At 43.2% G+C, this 19920-nt stretch overlaps 2 protein-coding genes across 4 annotated transcripts; one reads left to right on the top strand and one right to left on the bottom strand.

Moving 5' to 3' along the window:
* Positions 1–63: 63 nt before the first annotated feature.
* Positions 64–3082, bottom strand: LOC114909042 (centromere protein X-like). 3 transcript variants are annotated; one of them, XM_029250670.1, is made up of 5 exons: positions 3011–3077; positions 2789–2840; positions 2618–2671; positions 2391–2479; positions 64–286 (listed from the first exon to the last, which is right to left on the bottom strand). In XM_029250670.1, the coding sequence occupies exons 1-5, from the start codon at positions 3044–3046 to the stop codon at positions 272–274; spliced, it is 246 nt and encodes an 81-aa protein (XP_029106503.1). In that variant the 5' UTR covers positions 3047–3077; the 3' UTR covers positions 64–271. The 3 variants fall into 3 exon arrangements, with proteins under 3 accessions (XP_029106503.1, XP_029106502.1, XP_029106504.1); XM_029250669.1 differs by lacking the exon at positions 64–286 and adding an exon at positions 1737–1947; XM_029250671.1 differs by lacking the exon at positions 64–286 and adding an exon at positions 1868–2295 and having other exon boundaries at positions 3011–3082.
* A 4476-nt stretch (positions 3083–7558) lies between these two features.
* On the top strand, positions 7559–19011 carry LOC108940840 (uncharacterized). Its single transcript, XM_018763244.2, has 4 exons — positions 7559–7636; positions 17616–17768; positions 17877–18047; positions 18277–19011. The coding sequence occupies exons 1-4, from the start codon at positions 7595–7597 to the stop codon at positions 18949–18951; spliced, it is 1041 nt and encodes a 346-aa protein (XP_018618760.1). The 5' UTR covers positions 7559–7594; the 3' UTR covers positions 18952–19011.
* Positions 19012–19920: the final 909 nt, after the last annotated feature.

Raw genomic sequence — 19920 nt, 5'->3', positions numbered from 1 at the left:
AATCATTTATTTAAAATAAATATACCCAAAAAAACCCTCAAAACATCACAACTGAGAGCCCATTTTGAAGCGCATGCTGAGGGATACTTACATACAAACACTTTGGCTTTTCCCATATTTATCACCACTGAACCCCTTGAACATTCACTCAGGTGCAGAAAATGTTCAACATTTATTGCAGAAGTATAAACTATGAACAGCAATGTAGAGCACACTGTATTTAGACCTTAGTAATATCAAAAGCAAACTTTTCTTGGACAGCCAAAAACTATCAGAAATCCAGGAGCTGTAAAGAGGAATACAAAAAAAAAAGTGACATGTTGATCTTGAAATAAAAAGTACAGTTGACCTTGGAACAACGCGGGGGTGAGGGGTGCTGACCCCCCCACATAGTCGAAAATCCAGGTATAACTTCTGACTCCAAAGACTTAACTACTAATAGCCTAGTGTTGACTGGAAGCCTTACCGAGAACATAAACAGCTGATTAACATATATTTTGTATGTTATATGTATTATATACTGTATTCTTACAATAAAGTAGGCTAGAGAAAAGAAAGGCTAAGAAAATCATAAGGGAAAATACTTTTACAGTACCCTACTGTATTTATCGATACCATAAATTTATGTCATCTGTTTACAAGACTAATTTTCTGTCTGTCAGTACCTACATCAACCATGTCATATGATACAATACGCTGTAGATGTTATACGTATTACGTGTATATTTATGGTAGTAAACGATAAAATAGACTAGTATCTACATATTTTATACATTCATTACATACCTAATTATTTCTAGGCCATGCGGTTCGTCTGCAAGTTTTTTTAAAATTGTAGCTAATCTCCAAAAAAATGTTCCAGTATATTTATTGAAAAATATCCGTGTATAAGTGGACCTACGCAGTTCAAACCCATGTTGTTCAAGGGTCAACTGTAGATGCCTTACATTTCTTTTCAGCTGTAGACAGTAATATTTGTACCTCATGGGTAGATGAGTAAAAATAAAGCTTTATGCAGAAGTAACTTACAAAATAAATGACAATCTGACAAAGTGTCAGGACTTTGGATCACCACAAGCTACAAGAACAGTTTCTGTGTACTATGGCACATATTCTGCAAGTGTGTAGAACATGTAATATAAGGATGTTTCTATGTTCATCCCTGTGTTTGCATCTCCAGGTATGCATGGAAGACCCCGGAAAAATCACTTCCGTTCTTTCCTTGCCTTGGAATCCACAAATGCACTTATTAGTTGGATGCAACTCGACACCTCCACCCATCCAGGAGAATAGAAATACGTCACCGCAGAATGAACGTAACCACTCAGAATTCCTTCGTAATTATTGCCACTGACCTCTCCCACTCAGGGACTTAAGAGGACCAAAAGCACACACATAAAATCTACCCCTCGAAGTAAGAAAGACTCCATGTCCCTTGATTGCGGAAAATAAACATTTTGGCCTGCAGACCTCTTATAGTATGTGTCACATGTGCTCCTCTACTTGTTGACGGCAAAGTGAAGGAACACTCACACATTACACTGCTCTGCTGACCACAGATTGTATTCACTGCATCATGTTAATGACAAAAGTGCATTTTTATGTGTAATAAAGGGTTTACGGTCTGCAACCCAGCATCCACCTGTATGAGGCTGTTGGCAGATTGTTCTTGGTTAAAGTACATACTGCTTCCTTAAATAAAGAAACATTTACAATCAAACGATTCTGTTGTGCACTGATTTTGAAATTCAAAGAGACAGACACATCAGATGATGATTTTCTACTTTTGTCCACAGCTGTTCCTCATATTCTTCTTTGCAACTTCTATACAAATATCTCCATGCTCACTGTCCCTTGTAGAACATCAGCAAGCTGTTATTTTTGTCGTAATTTGTTACGTGTCATGTCTGTTGTGTGCCGTCTTGAGCCGTTGCGTGTGAATTTTTGCTGCATGGATAATCAAGTTTTGTCCTATCACAGCAGTCTAAGTTACTGATACTCCTGCCTAATGTACACCGGCAATAAATCCTGTTTCAAAGCCTGAGATCTCTTCTGCAAGCCACAACAGTCAACATAAGCAACTGTGTCTGAGCAGAGCTTTTGTAAGACCTTACATTTTTTTAAAAAATATATAAACATGATAGCATGACAATTCCCTGTTTGTCAAATACCACACCTGTATATAATTTACATCCCTCATTTTTTTAAAGCATTTAAATCAGCAGCTATTTGTATGTTCGGAACTGGCAGAAAATGTGAAAGCAGGGTACTTGAAATCTTGAAATTTGAATTATACTGGGGAAACATAAGACATATGGTTATGGAATGAAGAAAGTGAAGAGACTCCTAGAATGAAATTCAGTCACAGGAATGGTGCTGTGAGTGCTCACCAGTTGGGGCAGGATCTTTTCAAAGTGCTCAATGTCCACAACGTCACAATCCTCCGCAGCCGCCTGCTTCTGAGACCTCCGGGCTGCTTCTGGACAACGACACATGATGAAGTTATTAGCACCACGTGACCTCGGGAGGCACGCGGCACCGTCCCAGACACCACAGCCAGGAGAAGATCCTGTGGGTCTGCTGTCCCACCGATCATGTCCTGAGAATCCGCACTCACCTTCCACAAAGATCTTCAACATCTCGGCCATTAGGATGACAGCGTCACCACTGACTATAAAAGAGAACATGAGTTTAGCGACGTCTAATATTATTTTTCAGTAATTTGCCACTTACTACGCACCTTTTCATTTAAAAGGCTAAAAACAATGGGGTTCGCGAAGTCATTCACCTTTAGTTTTTTCATCCTTGAAAAAGAGTGACAGTAGTTTGCCGACAGTCTCCTGAGAATAATAAACAGCGAATATATTAACTAGTTAAAAATACGTCGAGCTGCTGACACAAAACTTAACAAATTCAACAATGTAACCAGTTTTTTTAAAAAAAGCGGGACGACAGTTTATTTTAAATTTTTCTAACGAGGAAATTGCACTAAGTTGAATGTTTCTACCACCTTTTTAAAAACAACTTCAGTCGTCCTTTCCTCCATTCTTCTGAGTCGTTCAGCAAACGCGCGCTGTGCGGTGATTGGATGGAATGGGCACGCGCACGTTCCGGTGTTTTTTCAACCGACCGGAAGTAAGAGAGGACTAACAGAATACTTTTAAAAATCTAGTCGTGTCGGTTCGTAGAAATGTTTAAGCCGGAGGAAGGCGTAATTATGTATATATACTCTGCATTGCACTGTCAAATCATTTTTCCAAAGTTACATTTATTTATGCAGAAGAAAATACTTATGTTTTTAATAAGAAATCTGTGTACATATTTGATTCTGTCATTCATTGTAATTTCTAAGATATTACAAAATATGTTTTTCCTTCTAGACTACATTTACTTATTTAGCAGACACTAATTTAGAAAAGCAACTTCTAATGAACTCTATGTAGTGTTATCACGCTACACACCTTATTCACCAAGGTGACTTACACTGCTAGATACACTACTTATAATGGGTCACTCAACCATACATCAGTGGAACACACTCTCGATGTCACTCACACACTATGGGGGACCTGAACAGCATGTCTTCGGACTGTGGGAGGAAACAGGAGCACACTGATGCAGACACAAGGAGAACATGCAAACTCCACGGAGAGTGAGCAATGATCAAACCCATGCCCTCTCACAATACCCAGGCACTGTGAGACAGCAGCACTACTCGCTGTGCCACCGTGCCACCTCTAGCCTAAATATTAATTTATTGATTCTGTCCATTTTGGTAAAATATGCAGATAATATATCCGTGAGTGAGTGTGTGCATGCACGTGTTGCTACCTCTCCCCCTCAGCCTTATGCTTCCAGGATAGGCTCCAGATCACCGCAACCCTGCTCAGCACCAGCGGTTATTGAAATTGGATGGAGGGGGTTTTTGGTCAGGGACATGGACCCAGACAAAGAACCACCGCCCACGAAAGGCACCTCCACAAAATGTATAGCTCATTAAAATTTATACAAGAATTCTGAGTGTTACTAGTTTTGGGATCAGCGGGTGGTTGTTTGGCATTTTGTGTAAGCACCAAAGTAGTAGGACTAAGACAACAAATCCTGGACTGATGCCTTGGAGTTGAGGCACGAGACAGGTTTAGAAGGACACCTGCTGGAAAGGACAAGTGCCGCAGACCACAGCCAGTTCCTCGACCTTTCCACAGGCCCACGCAGTCTTCAGGAAGGACTGAACCAGGCAGACAATTACATTTACATTTATTTATTTAGCAGATGCTTTTCTCTAAGCAACTTCCAATGAACTCAAGAATGCTGAACTTCAGTGTTAATTTTAAATACTGTCTCATAGCACCTGGGTGGTGTGAGAGGACATGGGTTCAATCCCTACTCGGTATGTGTGGAGTTTACATGTTCTCCCCGTGTCTGGGTGGGTTTCCTCCGGGTACGCCGTTTTCCTCCCACAGTCCGAAGACACGCTGTTCAGGTTCATCCATAGTGTATGAGTGACATAAAGAGTGTGTTCCACTGATGTACGGATGAGTGACCCAGTGTAAGTAGTGTATCTAGCAGTGTAAGTTACCTTGGTGAATAAGGTGTGTGGGTTGATAACACTACATAGAGTTCATTGGAAGTTTCTTTGGAGAAAAAGTTTCTGCTGAATAAGTGTGTGTGTATGTGTGTGTGGTGGGAACAAACACCAGCGCACACATGGACCTGCTGTGGAAGTCCTGAGCAAAACACCAACACTGATGAGGTATATTTATCAAATGAGAGTCTGGCCATATGAGCTCCTGAATGGAAGAGAATGTCAAATTCTGGCTTTCTCTGCAGTCTGAGAGATCAGCCTAGGGGCATTCAGCAGTGGATAAAATGCACTGTTAGGTGAGTTTCACCAGGAGAAGCAGGTAAGCAGCATTGCAGGTGATCACATGGCATTACCTTGTCTAAACTCATCTGTAACAGGAATCCTCACAGAGCTCAGTTTTCCATAAGATACAGATAGCAATGCTGTCTGACAAAAAAACTAAAAACTTAATAACATACTGCATTTAACTGATCGCAGCCCTAAGCCACGTTGAAATGAGATTGTTTACCTTTCAAGATGACATTTGTTCAAAGAGCACCACAAAAGCAACTGTTCAGTGGGTGAAGGACAGGAAGAGGAACTGACCCTCAGTGACCTACACGTAGCTCCAACTTAATCCCTTCATAATCTTTGGAACGATTTGAAAGGGGCAGTCCATCAACAGCCACCATGCAGTTTCAGCTTGTACACTTCTGTAAGAAGTAAATGGGCAAATCTTCCTTTCTAGGTGTGCAATGTTGGTAGAGATATATCAAACAGACTCAAGGCTGTAATTTAAGCAAAAAATTACTCCCACCAGCTATTTAAACTCAGTGGGGTGTTCCCTTATCCAACCCTGTCATTGTACTTTAAGAAAAAGCCTTTTCCTCAGCTTTATGCTGCACAGTACAATCTGTAAATAAAACTCAAAGTTAGATTTTACTTTTTTCGGGCTTTAAGGAAACAAAAGCTGAATTTTTTATAGGGGGTGGTGACTTTGTATTCCCCTGTAATATTGACATATGTGATAGACAATTACATAAAAATAACATTTATACATTTAAATATTATTTCCCTTTTTCAGGTATATCAGCTTGAAGGGACCATCGCTCTTCACTACATGTTCAAAGCTCAGCACACAAAAGTGAGACCTCATTGTATGAAGAATAATAGTAACTGAGAGAAATGTGAGAAATGGATCCAAATGCAGTGAACTCTTGGTATGATCAATTGGTTTTGTGTTCTTTGTGAGCAGGGAACTGAGTGAAGTCTGCATACTTGGCCACGGTCTATACTTGATGTGTGTACAGTGTATGCATGTTCTGCTGTTTTTTGTGAATTCGCAGTTGCATGTGGTATGATGTGCTGGGCTGAAGCTGCTTTTGAGTGTCTGTAACGTCTCAGTCAAGCACAGTGATTTCAAGTGCTTTGTCCCTTTGAGTTTTGGTTTTTGAGCCGCTAGTGTGCGCATGTATTTCCTCCACCTGTGTTGAGAACTTTGCGTGCAAATCATGTGCTATCGTTGGTAAAGTGTTTAACTTGGGTAAGCACATTTGTGACAGAGTATCCCAGATACTGTCTAATGGGTGGGATTTCTTTGCATTAAATTTGCTTTAGGTGAATGCAGATATTCAGTTTAGATTATTATGTTATGCCCTATTATAATCTATACTTTACTCAGTTGCACAGTTTAACAGACAATTATTGTTTTTTTTTTTGCCTTACACTTGTGTTCAAGTGCTCTGTGTCACTGCTTGAGAAGAGTGTTCTACAAAAATAAATTGAATTGAACAGACCTGTCCAGTCCTTTTCCTTGAATATCTACAGTTTCAACCTCTCATTATCATGCTGTACACACACACACACACATTTTCAGAACCGCTTGTCCCATACGGGGTCGCGGGGAACCGGAGCCTACCTGGTAACACAGGGCGTAAGGCCGGAGGGGGCGGGGACACACCCAGGACGGGACGCCAGTCCGTCGCAGGGCACCCCCAGCAGGACTTGAACCCCAGACCCACCGGAGAGCAGGACTGTGGTCCAACCCACTGCGCCACTGCGCCACCGCACCCCCTATTCATGCTGTACATTTTTAATAATTTTATTTCTGTGGTCTATTAAATTCTATGCCATTATTTCACTATCTAATCACATATATCCTTTAAATTGTTTTTTTTTTCTCTGTTTGCTGTAACCAGAAATAGATGGTCCCCATGGATTATATGTCATTTATGAGTTTTTTTAATGACCTTTTAGGCCGTAACTGTAGTTATTATTTCCTTTCCCTTATGATGCATTCAATTAATAGTTTATTTCACATCAAAGAGGGAGTATATTCACTATTTGCCTTTCTTTCTTTTTAATAGGTATGGCCCGCAACAAAATATTAGTTCTGCATTAACAAACTAAGTTAATGGAAATAAAAATAATGCTTGTTATAATTTTTAAATGTATCTTTAAGCAGTCTGATGTTTGTTTTAGGAATATTTTAACATATTAAACTCCTCTTACTTTTAATTATATCAACATTTCGTCTCGTAATTTTAAATGGAAACGAAAACTAATTTTACACTTAAACAAGAATCTAACCCCATTATTGCACTATATTATCAAAAGAAGTAGAACCCGCGACCCAGTGAAATTAAAAGCAGAGTGTAATATGAAATCCACTCGAGCTATAAACAAAAAGATCCCCCTTGCCTTTTCATTCTTTTATTAAACAATAAAAAGTTTTATTAAAGTTTTATTAACTACTATCAACTATTTAAGTTTTTAAGTTAAATTCTAAGTTTTATTAACTATTAACTATTATTAAAAGTTTTCATAAAACTTTTAATGCTTTTGAATTTTGTGTACTTTTTATAATGTTCCTGTATCAGTGGCAGTGAAACATGTGACAGGCGGGACGATGTGGAGAGATACGGACGGCCCGCTGGCCGCGCTCTTCACGGCTTTCAGTTTCGTTTCAGCTGAAGTTCAGCTTCCGTGAAGAAAACCAGCAAAGACTGAAGCGCGGAAGAAGGAACTACCATGAGCGCGCAGCACCGAGGATGGGTACGCCCATCTGTGAAGGTACATTTATTTTTAAAATATTTTCTGAAAACCAACATTTTCGTGCCACGTTAATAAACTAGACTATCGCTCGACTCTCGTGATTTGGTCAGTTTTCTTAAACCCTTTTGAGATATCATAAATTATATAATGTGTGCTTTTGTCTTGTCGCTGCTGTGTGTGTTCCATCAAGAAAGTAAGAAGGTGAAAATAAAAAGTTTGGGTTCCGTAGTTTCAGAATTACCGCTATATATATGATTATTTTTCGGTTATTTGATATGATGTTGTTCAAAAAAAAATGCGGACAATTTTATGGCGGTTTAGCAACATACTAATAACTAATTTACAGTTCAACATGTTATTGCTTGCTCCTCTAAGTTAGTATATCCACCCATGTGAATTCATATCTAAGATTGAGCGCAGGCAGGGGTGTAACAAAAAAATGAATGTGATGTTTTTCTGTTGAGGTGGACAGAGCCATTATTCTAAGCGGCCAGTACAGAAGAAGGAGGATCTTTAGACCTTTTTTTTTAAAAAAAAAAAACTTTACAAAAGCAACATAGCATAGGCCTACATAACACAAGGACAAAAACTGTGCTATCCAAAGGAGTCCAGCCTTAGTTTAAATCATAATGGAAATTATTTGTTAATTATCCCAGTAGAAGAAAATTCATCCCTTGCGTCATGCAAATACAGTACTGTTTTACAGGAGAATATTCAGTAGATCACAACACAGAACATTATTACTTAATGAATAAAAGTAAAGAGAATAACAATTCCCAACAAGTTTTAGATCTTTCGCTGAGAAGACTTGCTCCATTTAAGAGTATTCGATCATGTTGAAACCCTCCTACTTTTAATTATGTTAACATCTGAGATAGTGATCTTAAAAGGAAACTGGAATAATTTAATCATAAAACACTGAAACAAAATATAATCCCAGTAATAGTCTGTTCTATTATCAAAACAAGTAACCCAGTGATGGCGAAAGAGAGGCCAAAATCAGAACAAGAGTGAACATAAATGCAACAGAGTGTCACATCCCACGGGGTCACTGCCCCTCCTGGTCAGAGGCGGCGCCACTCAGTGCCGCTAGCTAACGCTTACCTATCACCTCACAGTCTCGTAGGACATGGAGGTATAAAAGGAGCCAGCGGAGCAGAACTAGTCGCGGATTCTTAATCAGCAGTTCTCTTGTGCTTCGTTGGCGATTGGTAGTATCTTATTCCCTCAGTTTGTTTCCTAGGTGTGCATGTTCCCGTCCCGAGTGCCCGTCCCGTCAGTTCCTGCCTCTTGTTCTTCAGTCCTGGTCCATCGTTCCTGTCCGGTATTTCGTCACGTCTCAGGGTTGCGGTCAGACTCACAGATTAGCGTTTCACTGTTCACCGTAGTTCCAACACCGTTTGTGTTTCCTGGTCTCGTGTTTCGTGTTTCACTTCCACCGAGTGTCTTGCAATACTCACCGTACACGTCTAACCTCACACTGCACGTGAAGTCATTATATATTTCGTCTGTGTTTGGACGTAATAGCAACGCGCGTCCGTGTCGGACTCCCGTCCGGACGCTACAGAAGAATCCGCCAGCTAATATGACTTCAGCGGAATGGCGTGAGCTGGCGGATCTGACAGAGGCGAACCAAGAACGACTCCTGGTTTGCACAAACGCCGCTAGCCGCCTCACAGATCAGGTGGAGCAGTTGACACGACTCCTCAGTCACGGGGGGCGGGGCGCCGATCCGACCAGTTCGCAAACGCATGATGATTGGCGGACATGTCTTTTTGATCGTCTTTATGCTTCCTCGGGTCCTCGCGCGGAGCCTACGAGCCCTGTGCAGACCAATGGGATCAGCGCTACTGAGCAGCTGTCCGTTCCCTTCCAGGAGGCTTTGCAAGGTAGCAGAGGTGAGAACCAGAATTACACAGAATACTCAATCCCCAGTCCAGCCTCTCTGTTCCCAGGGCCCTACTCTCCTGAGTCACCCCCTAGCCCAGACAGAAAGACAGAGAGACAGTTCTTCCCCAGCACCAAGAGTTTTCAGGTGCGTTCCTGGTCTCCAGTGGAGAAGACATCCAGCCCCCGATTGTCAAGACCACTCTCTCAGGAGTTCTCGCCGGATTACCGGAGCAACTCCGGGTCCAGCCGGACCCCGACGCCGCCAGGGCAGCAGGTGCCCTACAGCCCTGTGGACAGTGAGCCGGCTCAAGCACGCAACCTTGTCGGCTGTGCAGGGCTCGAAAAACAGTGCGTCAGACAGGGAATAATACGACTCAGTAACGGGCGTTTGACAGAGGAGGAAAGGAGGCGCCGTTTTCTGCAACGCTTGTGCTTTTATTGTGGAGCTGCGGATCACGTTCAGGTTTCCTGTCCAGTGCGGCCACCCCGTGGATCCCAACGGACCGACTTACTGGTGAGTGATGTATCTCTCCATACCTCCCTGTTGACAGTACCAGTTACAGTATCCTGGGGTTTCCAGCAGCAGCAGACGAAAGCTATGGTAGACAGTGGCGCTGCAGGGAATTTCATGGATCATGATATGGCCGCGTCCTGGGGCTTGCCCTGTGCCCGATGCCCCAAACCCTTGGCTGTTAAAGCTATTGATGGCGCTCCAATCGGGTCGGGGCGTGTAGAGCAGCGCACAGAGCCCGTTACTATGCAGGTAGGGCCACTCCATAAGGAACAGATATGGTTCTATCTGATTAAGTCCCCTGATAACCCCATTATTTTGGGATATCCATGGTTATGCACCCATGACCCTATTATCTCTTGGAGTGAGGGGAAACTGCTGTCTTGGGGACAGCAGTGTCCCGAACACCTGGAGACGTCTTGTAACTCCACATCCATAGAGAGCCCTCATGCAGATCTGCCCCTGCAGCTTCCAAGGGAGTATGCAGATCTAGTGGCGGTGTTTAGCAAACACAAGGCTGCAGAACTGCCTCCTCATAGACCTTGGGATTGTGCTATAGATCTTTTTTTCGGGCACTACACCCCCTAGGGGGCGGGTATACCCTCTTTCTCAACCTGAACATCAGGCAATGGAGGCTTATATAACGGAGGCACTAGAAGCCGGATTCATCCGGCCGTCTACCTCTCCAGCTTCCGCTGGCTTTTTCTTTGTTGAGAAAAAGGACGGAGGTTTGCGCCCCTGTATTGATTATCGGGGGCTAAATGCCATTACTGTGAAGTACCCGCACCCCTTGCCTCTTATCACGTCGGCCCTCGAACAGGTTTCTGGTGCTACCATCTTTACGAAACTGGACCTTAGGAGCGCATATAACCTGATTCGCGTTAGGGAAGGGGATGAGTGGAAGACCGCTTTTAGCACCGCCCTCGGCCATTATGAGTACCTGGTCATGCCTTTTGGCCTGGCGAATGCACCTTCCGTATTCCAGGCTTTTGTTAATGAAGTACTCAGAGAGCTAATTAATCGCTCAGTATTAGTGTATTTGGATGATATCCTGATCTTTTCTCGGTCCCGTGAGGAGCATATTGGACATGTCAGGGAGGTGTTGCAAAAGCTGGCAGCACATAAGCTGTACGTGAAAGGGGAGAAGTGCCAGTTCCATGTGCACTCTGTGGATTTCCTGGGGTACATCCTAACACCCAACGGGGTCACGATGGATCCACAGAAGGTCTCGGCAGTTCTGTCATGGCCCCAGCCAAAGACAGTAAAGGACCTGCAACGGTTCCTAGGTTTTGCGAATTTCTATAGGCGCTTCATAAGGAACTTCAGTTCCGTTGCAGCCCCGTTGACTGCCCTGTTAAAAGGAGCCCCTAGGCGCCTGACCTGGACTCCTGAGGCGAGTCAGGCCTTTGAAGACCTAAAGAAGCGTTTTACTTCTGCCCCAATCCTGAAGCACCCTGATCCCAAACTGCCCTTTATTGTGGAAGTTGATGCTTCTGAGGCCGGGGTAGGGGCAGTGCTCTCACAGCGCCAGGGAAGTCCCCTGAAGCTCTATCCATGTGCGTATTTCTCACACAAGATGTCGCCTACTGAACAGAATTATGATGTAGGAAACAGGGAGCTCTTAGCCATAAAGATGGCCTTGGAAGAGTGGAGACATTGGTTAGAGGGGGCTACGCACCCATTCTTAGTGTTAACTGATCACCGGAACCTGGAGTATCTGCAGAAGGCAAAGAGGCTCAATTCCAGACAGGCGCGGTGGGCCATGTTTTTCACCAGGTTCCGTTTCACGGTGACCTATCGTCCTGGCTCCAAGAACGGCAAGGCCGATGCCCTGTCCCGTTTGTTCGAGGTATCGCCTCAGCTCTCCCCGCCAGACACCATCTTGTCCCCGACGCAGTTTGTGGCTCCTATCCGTTGGGCTTTATTGGACGATATCCAAGCAGCCCAACGTCAAGAACCCGGTCCCAACGAGCAGCCCCAAGACAAAGAATACGTCCCGTCCACTGTTCGGTCCGAGCTCCTACACTGGGCCCATGATGGTCCAAGTACAGGACACCCAGGGGTCAACCGAACCTTGAAGCTTCTCGCCGAACGCTTCTGGTGGCCATCCATGAAACAGGACGTACGAGACTTCGTCCTTGCCTGCACCACATGTGCCCAGGCCAAGGTCCCACGACAGCTGCCAGCAGGGCTTTTAGAGCCACTCCCGATTCCTAACCGTCCATGGTCCCATATAGCGGTGGACTTCCTTACTGATCTTCCGTGTTCTGATGGAAACACCACCATATTGGTCGTCATAGATCGCTTTTCCAAGGCCTGTCGATTGATTCCTCTGAAAGGTCTACCTACAGCCCTGGAGACCGCGGAACTGCTGTTCCAACATGTCTTCCGGCTGTATGGCCTGCCAGAGGATGTCGTCTCGGACAGGGGACCCCAGTTCACCTCAAGGGTCTGGAAGGCCTTCTTTGCCCGCTTAGGAGTCTCAGTCAGCCTCTCCTCTGGTTATCATCCACAGTCTAATGGGCAAGTGGAACGCCTCAACCAGGAGGTTGGACGTTACCTGCGGAGTTACTGTGCTCAGAATCAAGCGGATTGGAGCAGATACCTCCCCTGGGCAGAGTACGCCCAGAACTCCCTGGTCCATTCGTCCACCAACTTAACTCCTTTCCAGTGTGTGCTCGGTTACCAGCCTCCGCTGTTCCCGTGGACGATGGAGACCAGTGGGTTGCCAGCTGTGGACGACTGGTACAAGAGGAGTGAGTCGGTGTGGGAATCTGCACATGTCCGTCTCCAGGAGGTGGTATCCAACCAAAAGGAGAAGGCCGACAAAAGGCGTAGGACTGTATTGTACCAGCCAGGGCAGAGAGTATGGTTGTCCACCCAGGATCTCAAACTACATTTGCCCTCGAGGAAGCTTGCCCCCCGTTTCATCGGCCCCTTCAAGATCCTGAAGAGGATCAACCCGGTTTCTTACCGTCTTCAGTTGCCCTCACATTATCGTATCTGTCCCACGTTTCATGTTTCGCGCCTCAAGCCCCATTGTGTTTCCGCCCTGCAGAGCCCAGCAGTCTCTCCACCTCCACCGTTGGATGTGGATGGTTCTCCTGCCTACTCCGTCAGGGCCCTCCTGGACTCCAAACGGAGACGGGGTACGCTGTACTATCTGGTCGACTGGGAGGGCTATGGGCCGGAGGAGCAGTCTTGGGTACCAGCACGGGACATCTTGGACCCAGCTCTTATTGAGGACTTCCATGAGTGTCATCCAGATCGGCCTGCTCCGCGACGGCGGGGGCGACCGCCTACCCGCCAGCGTTCTGCGGCTGGAGCCGCCCCTGGAGGGGGGGGTACTGTCACATCCCACGGGGTCACTGCCCCTCCTGGTCAGAGGCGGCGCCACTCAGTGCCGCTAGCTAACGCTTACCTATCACCTCACAGTCTCGTAGGACATGGAGGTATAAAAGGAGCCAGCGGAGCAGAACTAGTCGCGGATTCTTAATCAGCAGTTCTCTTGTGCTTCGTTGGCGATTGGTAGTATCTTATTCCCTCAGTTTGTTTCCTAGGTGTGCATGTTCCCGTCCCGAGTGCCCGTCCCGTCAGTTCCTGCCTCTTGTTCTTCAGTCCTGGTCCATCGTTCCTGTCCGGTATTTCGTCACGTCTCAGGGTTGCGGTCAGACTCACAGATTAGCGTTTCACTGTTCACCGTAGTTCCAACACCGTTTGTGTTTCCTGGTCTCGTGTTTCGTGTTTCACTTCCACCGAGTGTCTTGCAATACTCACCGTACACGTCTAACCTCACACTGCACGTGAAGTCATTATATATTTCGTCTGTGTTTGGACGTAATAGCAACGCGCGTCCGTGTCGGACTCCCGTCCGGACGCTACACAGAGTATATCAGCCTCCTCACCCTTCCTTTTGCAATCTGTCAACCAACACCTTATTTACGAGTGCCACACAGGAAGAGAACCTCCTTAACTCATGCACCTCCACCTCCAAGAGCCCACTACAAGTAAAATACAAAGAGTAAATTCCCCAAACCCGTTAAAAGAACAATATAAAACTAGAAATCAGAAACTATTACTATTCAGTTTTACAGCACCCTTGTCCAAGAGAACTGTTTCGGCCATTTTACCTCCAAATGCCACAGTATTTGGAGGTATGATTGGTGCAGAGATTTTCTGTCCTGACATCAACCCTCATCATTTACCCAGGCTTGGGAGCAACACTGTCTAACCGGTCGCTGGAACTGGGGGCAATTTGAAGTCACCAATTCACCTGAACTGCATGTCTTTGGACTATGGGAGGAAACTGGAATACACAGAAAAAACCCACAGAAACATGAGGAAACATGCCAACTCCACATAGACTGAGCAGGGATTAAACCCAATTCTCTTGTACCACCAAGGTGCTGTGAGGTGGCAGCGCTACTTACTGGACCAACATGGGTTTAAAACAAGAAACCAGAGAAGAAACAAAACCAAAATAAGAACATAACAGAAAAAACGGTTCTTTCAAGTATTTGAATGATCCAATCTCAGTCTTTCAGATAACCAGGAACACATTGGCAGACAGCAGGTCATCAAACTGGGGGGTCTTCCCTTCGTGTAGACACCCCAGTTGGGTTCCTTAAAAGCTCTGGTGGTCTCAGAATTCACGTCTTCTCTGCCTGATTTTAGCTGGCAGATTGGGATAAAATCACAGAAAAGAATCTTTAAAGAATGAAGAAGAAACAGGAAAGAATCTTCACTGCAGCTTTTTTGATGTTTTCTTTGTCAGATAGACCTAAGAATCAGACTAGAATACTCCTTGGATGGGCAGGGAGCATGGCAAAGGAGTGGGTAGACAAAATGTATCTCAACAGCAGATGAATCAGCCAGCAGTCTCACCCAGGAATGCAGTTCATCTTGAAAATATTGCTTAAGAAAAATTTCCTGTTTAGCATTCTCAGGCAGGCCACAATTGTCAAATATTACAGTTTTATACATTTATTTATTTAGCAGACACTTTTCTCCAAAGCAACTTCCAATGCACTCGATGTAGTATTATCAGCCCACACACATTATTCACTAAGGTGACTTACACTGCTAGATACACTACTTACAATGGGTCACTCATCCATACATCAGTGGAACACACTCTCTCTGTCACTCACACCAATCCACTTGAACAACATGTCTTTGGACCGTGGGAGGAAACCCACGCCGACATGGGGAGAACATGCAAACTCCGCACAGACTGAGCGGGGATCAAACCCATGTCCTCTCGCATCACCCAGGGGCTGTAAGATGCCAACACCACTCACTGTGCCACCATGTCACCCATAATGCAATACTTTGTTTAGTTTGGTCCAGCTCAGCTTCACTCCAGATCATCTACTGATGCAGCTTGTGCTTTGTCCATCTTCTCTAATGCAGTGCGGCAATGTAATTTTAAAAACTGTGCACAAGATTATTTAAATCTAAGAATTTTATTTACATGGCCGCAACAGAGAAGGCGTGTTTTATTAGCTCGAAACTGAGATCATACAACTTTGCAAATTTCACATTCACACAGCTTTGCTTAGCTTGCATATTCTTCTAACCAGATAGGATGTGGCTGTTAATTTCTTGTCTTGCCTCTCATCCCTCTCATCCAAGCTAGCAAGACTGTCTGTGAAGCTGACCTGGTATGGCTAGCAACAGATCAGGCAGACAGAATAGATTTAGATGCATTCCTGACAATCATCTTTGAATGCATGCTCATTGTTGGTTTTCTTTTGGGGCTCTGTTTATTTAACCTTCCCTTTCAGAGAGCGCGTTGAAAGAAAAAAATTGGATAATGCTTGCAACAGGATGTCAAATTCTGTTAAATGAAATAACTTAGAATCAATGTGGGACAATGTAAGAGTGGAGCAAAACTGTAAGTGGACATTTTGGAAAATGGTCACATGATAATATGACAAGTGCTTTAGATCCTTTTGACCCACAGAATGTTGTCATACAACTTTTAGACTGCATGTTGTGGGATACTGGAGCATTATTCAAGACCAGTTCCCAGTTTATAAATTGAAGGAGGTGAAAATTTACTCCATAGCCTATGCTTAAGGCTCAATGATATTTAGACTGGTAACTAGAAAGGTTATGGTAGGAATTCATTCAATTTTATTGTAATTTTACAAGATTTATTACACACACATGTAGGGGGTGCGGTGGCGCAGTGGGTTGGACCGCAGTCCTGCTGTCCGGTGGGTCTGGGGTTCAAGTCCCACTTGGGGTGCCTTGCGGCGGACTGGCGTCCCGTCCTGGGTGTGTCCCCTTCCCCCTCTGGCCTTACGCCCTGTGTTGCCGGGTAGGCTCCGGTTCCCCGTGACCCTGTAAGGGACAAGCGGTTCTGAAAATGTGTGTGTGTATTACACACACACACATTTTCAGAACCGCTTGTCCCATACGGGGTCACCGGAGCCTACCCGGCAACACAGGGCGTAAGGCCGGAGGAGCCACACCCAGGACGGGACACCAGTCCGTCGCAAGGCACCCCAAGCGGGACTCGAACCCCAGACCCACCGGAGAGCAGGACTGCGGTCCAACCCACTGCGCCACTGCACCCCCCAAGATTTATTAATTCATTTAATTATTTACATTTACATTTATTTATTTAGCAGATACTTTTCTCCAAAGCGACTTCCAATGAACTCTACGCAGTGTTATCACTCTTATTCACCTTATTCACCAAGGTGACTTACACTGCTAGATACACTATTTTCAATGGGGCACTCATTAATGCATTTAAAGTTTCTATTCTGTTAAGTGTCACTGTGTATCTGTCTCTGTCTCTCACCATCTATTATTTTGTTGACCGGTACATCAGCAGTTGTGGCAGTCATTATTTGGTCAGTTTAAACCTCCATTAGCAACTGTACACTGGTTTAGAAATTTATATATTTTTGATTGCCAGAGCTCCTGAAAATGGAAATATTGATAACCGGTATTCAGCTTAACATTATGCACCTAGCACCAACAAATGAGTCCGAATTCGAGCGTCTGCGGCATTATAGGGGGGGCTGGTGAAGTCATGTGCCATGTAAACAACCTCCATTATCTCCAAAAGTAACAGAGATAGAACCGCGGTTTGAACGGCACAAATGTAACACAAACGAATAAGCCTGAATTCGAGTTTCTGCAGCATTGTAGGGGGGCTGGAGTGATGTGAGTCCTGGAAAAAATAAATAAACAATTGCAACGGCACAAATTCTAATTTTTATGGCACAAAACAGCACAAACGTAGCACTTACGGATCATAAGGTTTCTTCATTTGTGCTGTTTGTTGGGGGGCAACTTCACGTAGCTTTTCAAATCACTAAAACAGCATTACTCACCTGACTAGTCAAAGATTGGTAATCTTAAATCAGGATGAATGTAATAAACTGGTGAGTAGGTGTTGTGTACATGCAGTACAGTCTCCTACAAGAATACTTCTCCTGTGCAACGGTTTTCTTTTAAACACATCATTCATTCTTTCTATTGGTGTAAATAACATATTGCTGTTGCCTTAAAATTGAAGTGAATAGGAGTTTTGCGTACAGAATAGTTCATTAATTATGATGTATTTTTTCTCATTAGAAGATGGAAATGTTCATGGCTCTAGAGAAAAAGAACAGAGCCATCCTGGTGAAGAGCAGCAAAATTTTCATTGAAAAATCTTTACACTTCATTTCGTCACTTATGAAATATAAAAAGCTTGCATCTCAGCAGGGACAAAGCTACATGCAAGAGGTTTGTCTGTCATTTATGACAAAAATCTTACTCCTTACAGAAGATCAGGTATTAAAAGAAAAAAGTATCATCCATCATGAAATGTGACATGTTTTCTTTTATGAGCAGATTCTGCACAGCATTTTCTTCCTTGGCCTAATTAACAGACCAAGGATAAACCCTGAAGATGTTCTGAATGAAGAACTTGCCTTAAAGTTAAGACAGAAATTTCCAGATGCATTTCAGATATACAGAACTAAACTACCCTCAAGACCACCATACTCAATTCTGCTGGATGTGGTAAGAATTCTAATTTCCAACATGTTAAACTGCTTATAAAATACAAATACAAAACAAGCAAAAACAACAAAAGTAAGAAAATTATGCAATGAAATTATAATGTAAATGACCCTGTGACTGTTTATAAATCACATATATGTAGTATTTTCTGGTCATTTTTAAAAATTTATACTAATCATGTAATCTAACAATTGTTTTTTAATGTTTACAAACCAATTTCTCTTTTAAGGTTGTTGAAATAACTGGAGACCAAGATGTGCCTGCTGTCCAGAAAAAGCTCTTGGACTTAAATGCAAAAATGCATGTGCCTAAATTACGGGAAGATGGAACAGTGTGTGGAAATGATTTCACTTTAGCATCAACTGTTGTGAGCTACTGCTACTTCTCAGACTCCCAGCAAAAAACCAAGAACTATTTTGGTGTGTCTGTAGCCTGCAAGGGAGGATTCCAAAGAAGTATCTTTATTGATCAGGCTTGTATTACGACATGGAATCGGAACGTGGCATTTGCTGTGTGTTTGGCCGACAGCGAAAGTAAGTCAATACAACTTCCAAAGTCTGTGTTTTCTGCAGCATTTCATATGCTCAATAACCTACCACAGAGAACCGCTAGTAACTCTAATACACCCACCCAGCGGTACTACTCAAAACCTCCTTGTTTGAAATGCTTAAAAATATTTCCAAATGTAGTATTCTTACCTCCACCCGAAAACAATGACACACCTGCATACTGGATGTCTGGCAATTGTGCAGAATGTGAGGCCATCAGTAAACTGTTGAATGCAGAGAGCTGGGTGAATGACAGAGTAGAGTTTGACCCCACTGTACCAACTCTTGAGGAATTACTACATGAAAGAAAGGAAAGACTGTATCAGAATCTGCGGAAAACCCCATTTGAGGTTTAATGGGGATTCTTGAACAGAAGTTTCATTCTGAATGATATAATGAATATTTTAGCACTTCATTCGTCTTTGCTGCATTATTTTAACTGTGTATTGGTACTGTAATGCAAAACAAACTGCTGGAATTTACAAGGAACCTTCAATTTTCATTTATTTGATTCTGGTATGGGTTACTTACTTGTGTCCATTTAAGAATACGTGTAAATAATGCATTGATAATTGTCAATAAAATGTTTCTACATTAGGCATTTTACTCTACTTTAGCAGGTGTTGTTAAATTATATACTAAATATGTGAATAGTACATCAGTCAGTACATCAGTCAGTTGATATACAAATTCAGAACAAACACAAAGACATGGCTAAAAAGTTTGTAAAGAAACTGTACAGTGCATACTTTATGACTGAAGTCAGAATGAGTTTAGTACAGCAATTTCTTAGAATTTAATTAAATATGAATAGGAAAACTACCTTTATCTTATAACCTATTATGAACTTTTGTATCGTACAAATCTAACACTCTTTGTTGCCTTGGACAAAATAATAAATAATTCCAAGACTGTTTCTTAAATTATTGTGTTTTTTATACATTTTGAACTCTATGTATTTTGGTGTGTTGCATGTTTCCTGTAATTCCTATGTTTGATGTGCCTGAAATGATTTCCTTTCTTATGGACTGAATGTCAAAGTAATAATAAAATTACTTTAAATAAAGTTCTATAGCCATTGTCTTTCTATGTAAAAAAAGGCTTTTTCACACATAACTTTTAATAAACTTGTGATATATTTTTGATAACATTTAAACAATGACTTACACTGCTATGTACACTACTTACAATGAATGGGTCACTAATCCACATACCAGTGAAACACACTTACACACACACTACAGGTGGCTTCAGAATCCCCATTCTGCCTGAACAGCATGTCTTTGAATTGTGGAAAGAAACCCACAGAGACAGACAAACGTGCA

Source organism: Scleropages formosus, chromosome 3 (assembly GCF_900964775.1).
Source record: "Scleropages formosus chromosome 3, fSclFor1.1, whole genome shotgun sequence".
Taxonomy (NCBI): Eukaryota; Metazoa; Chordata; class Actinopteri; order Osteoglossiformes; family Osteoglossidae; genus Scleropages; species Scleropages formosus.
This window is presented reverse-complemented; position numbering and strand designations above follow the sequence as displayed.

Bases quoted from the DNA above. Each gene is read 5' to 3' on its own strand.
- LOC114909042 (XM_029250671.1), bottom strand. From the start codon at position 3,046: ATGGAGGAAAGGACGACTGAAGTTGTTTTTAAAAAG. The intron at 2,480-2,617 runs GTGAGTGCGGAT...GTCGTTGTCCAG, and splicing joins GTTGAAGATCTTTGTGGAAG to AAGCAGCCCGGAGGTCTCAG. The intron at 2,296-2,390 runs GTGAGCACTCAC...ATGTTTCCCCAG, and splicing joins AAAAGATCCTGCCCCAACTG to TATAATTCAAATTTCAAGAT.
- LOC108940840 (XM_018763244.2), top strand. From the start codon at position 7,595: ATGAGCGCGCAGCACCGAGGATGGGTACGCCCATCTGTGAAG. The intron at 7,637-17,615 runs GTACATTTATTT...TTTTCTCATTAG, and splicing joins GGGTACGCCCATCTGTGAAG to AAGATGGAAATGTTCATGGC. The intron at 17,769-17,876 runs GTTTGTCTGTCA...TTTTATGAGCAG, and splicing joins GACAAAGCTACATGCAAGAG to ATTCTGCACAGCATTTTCTT.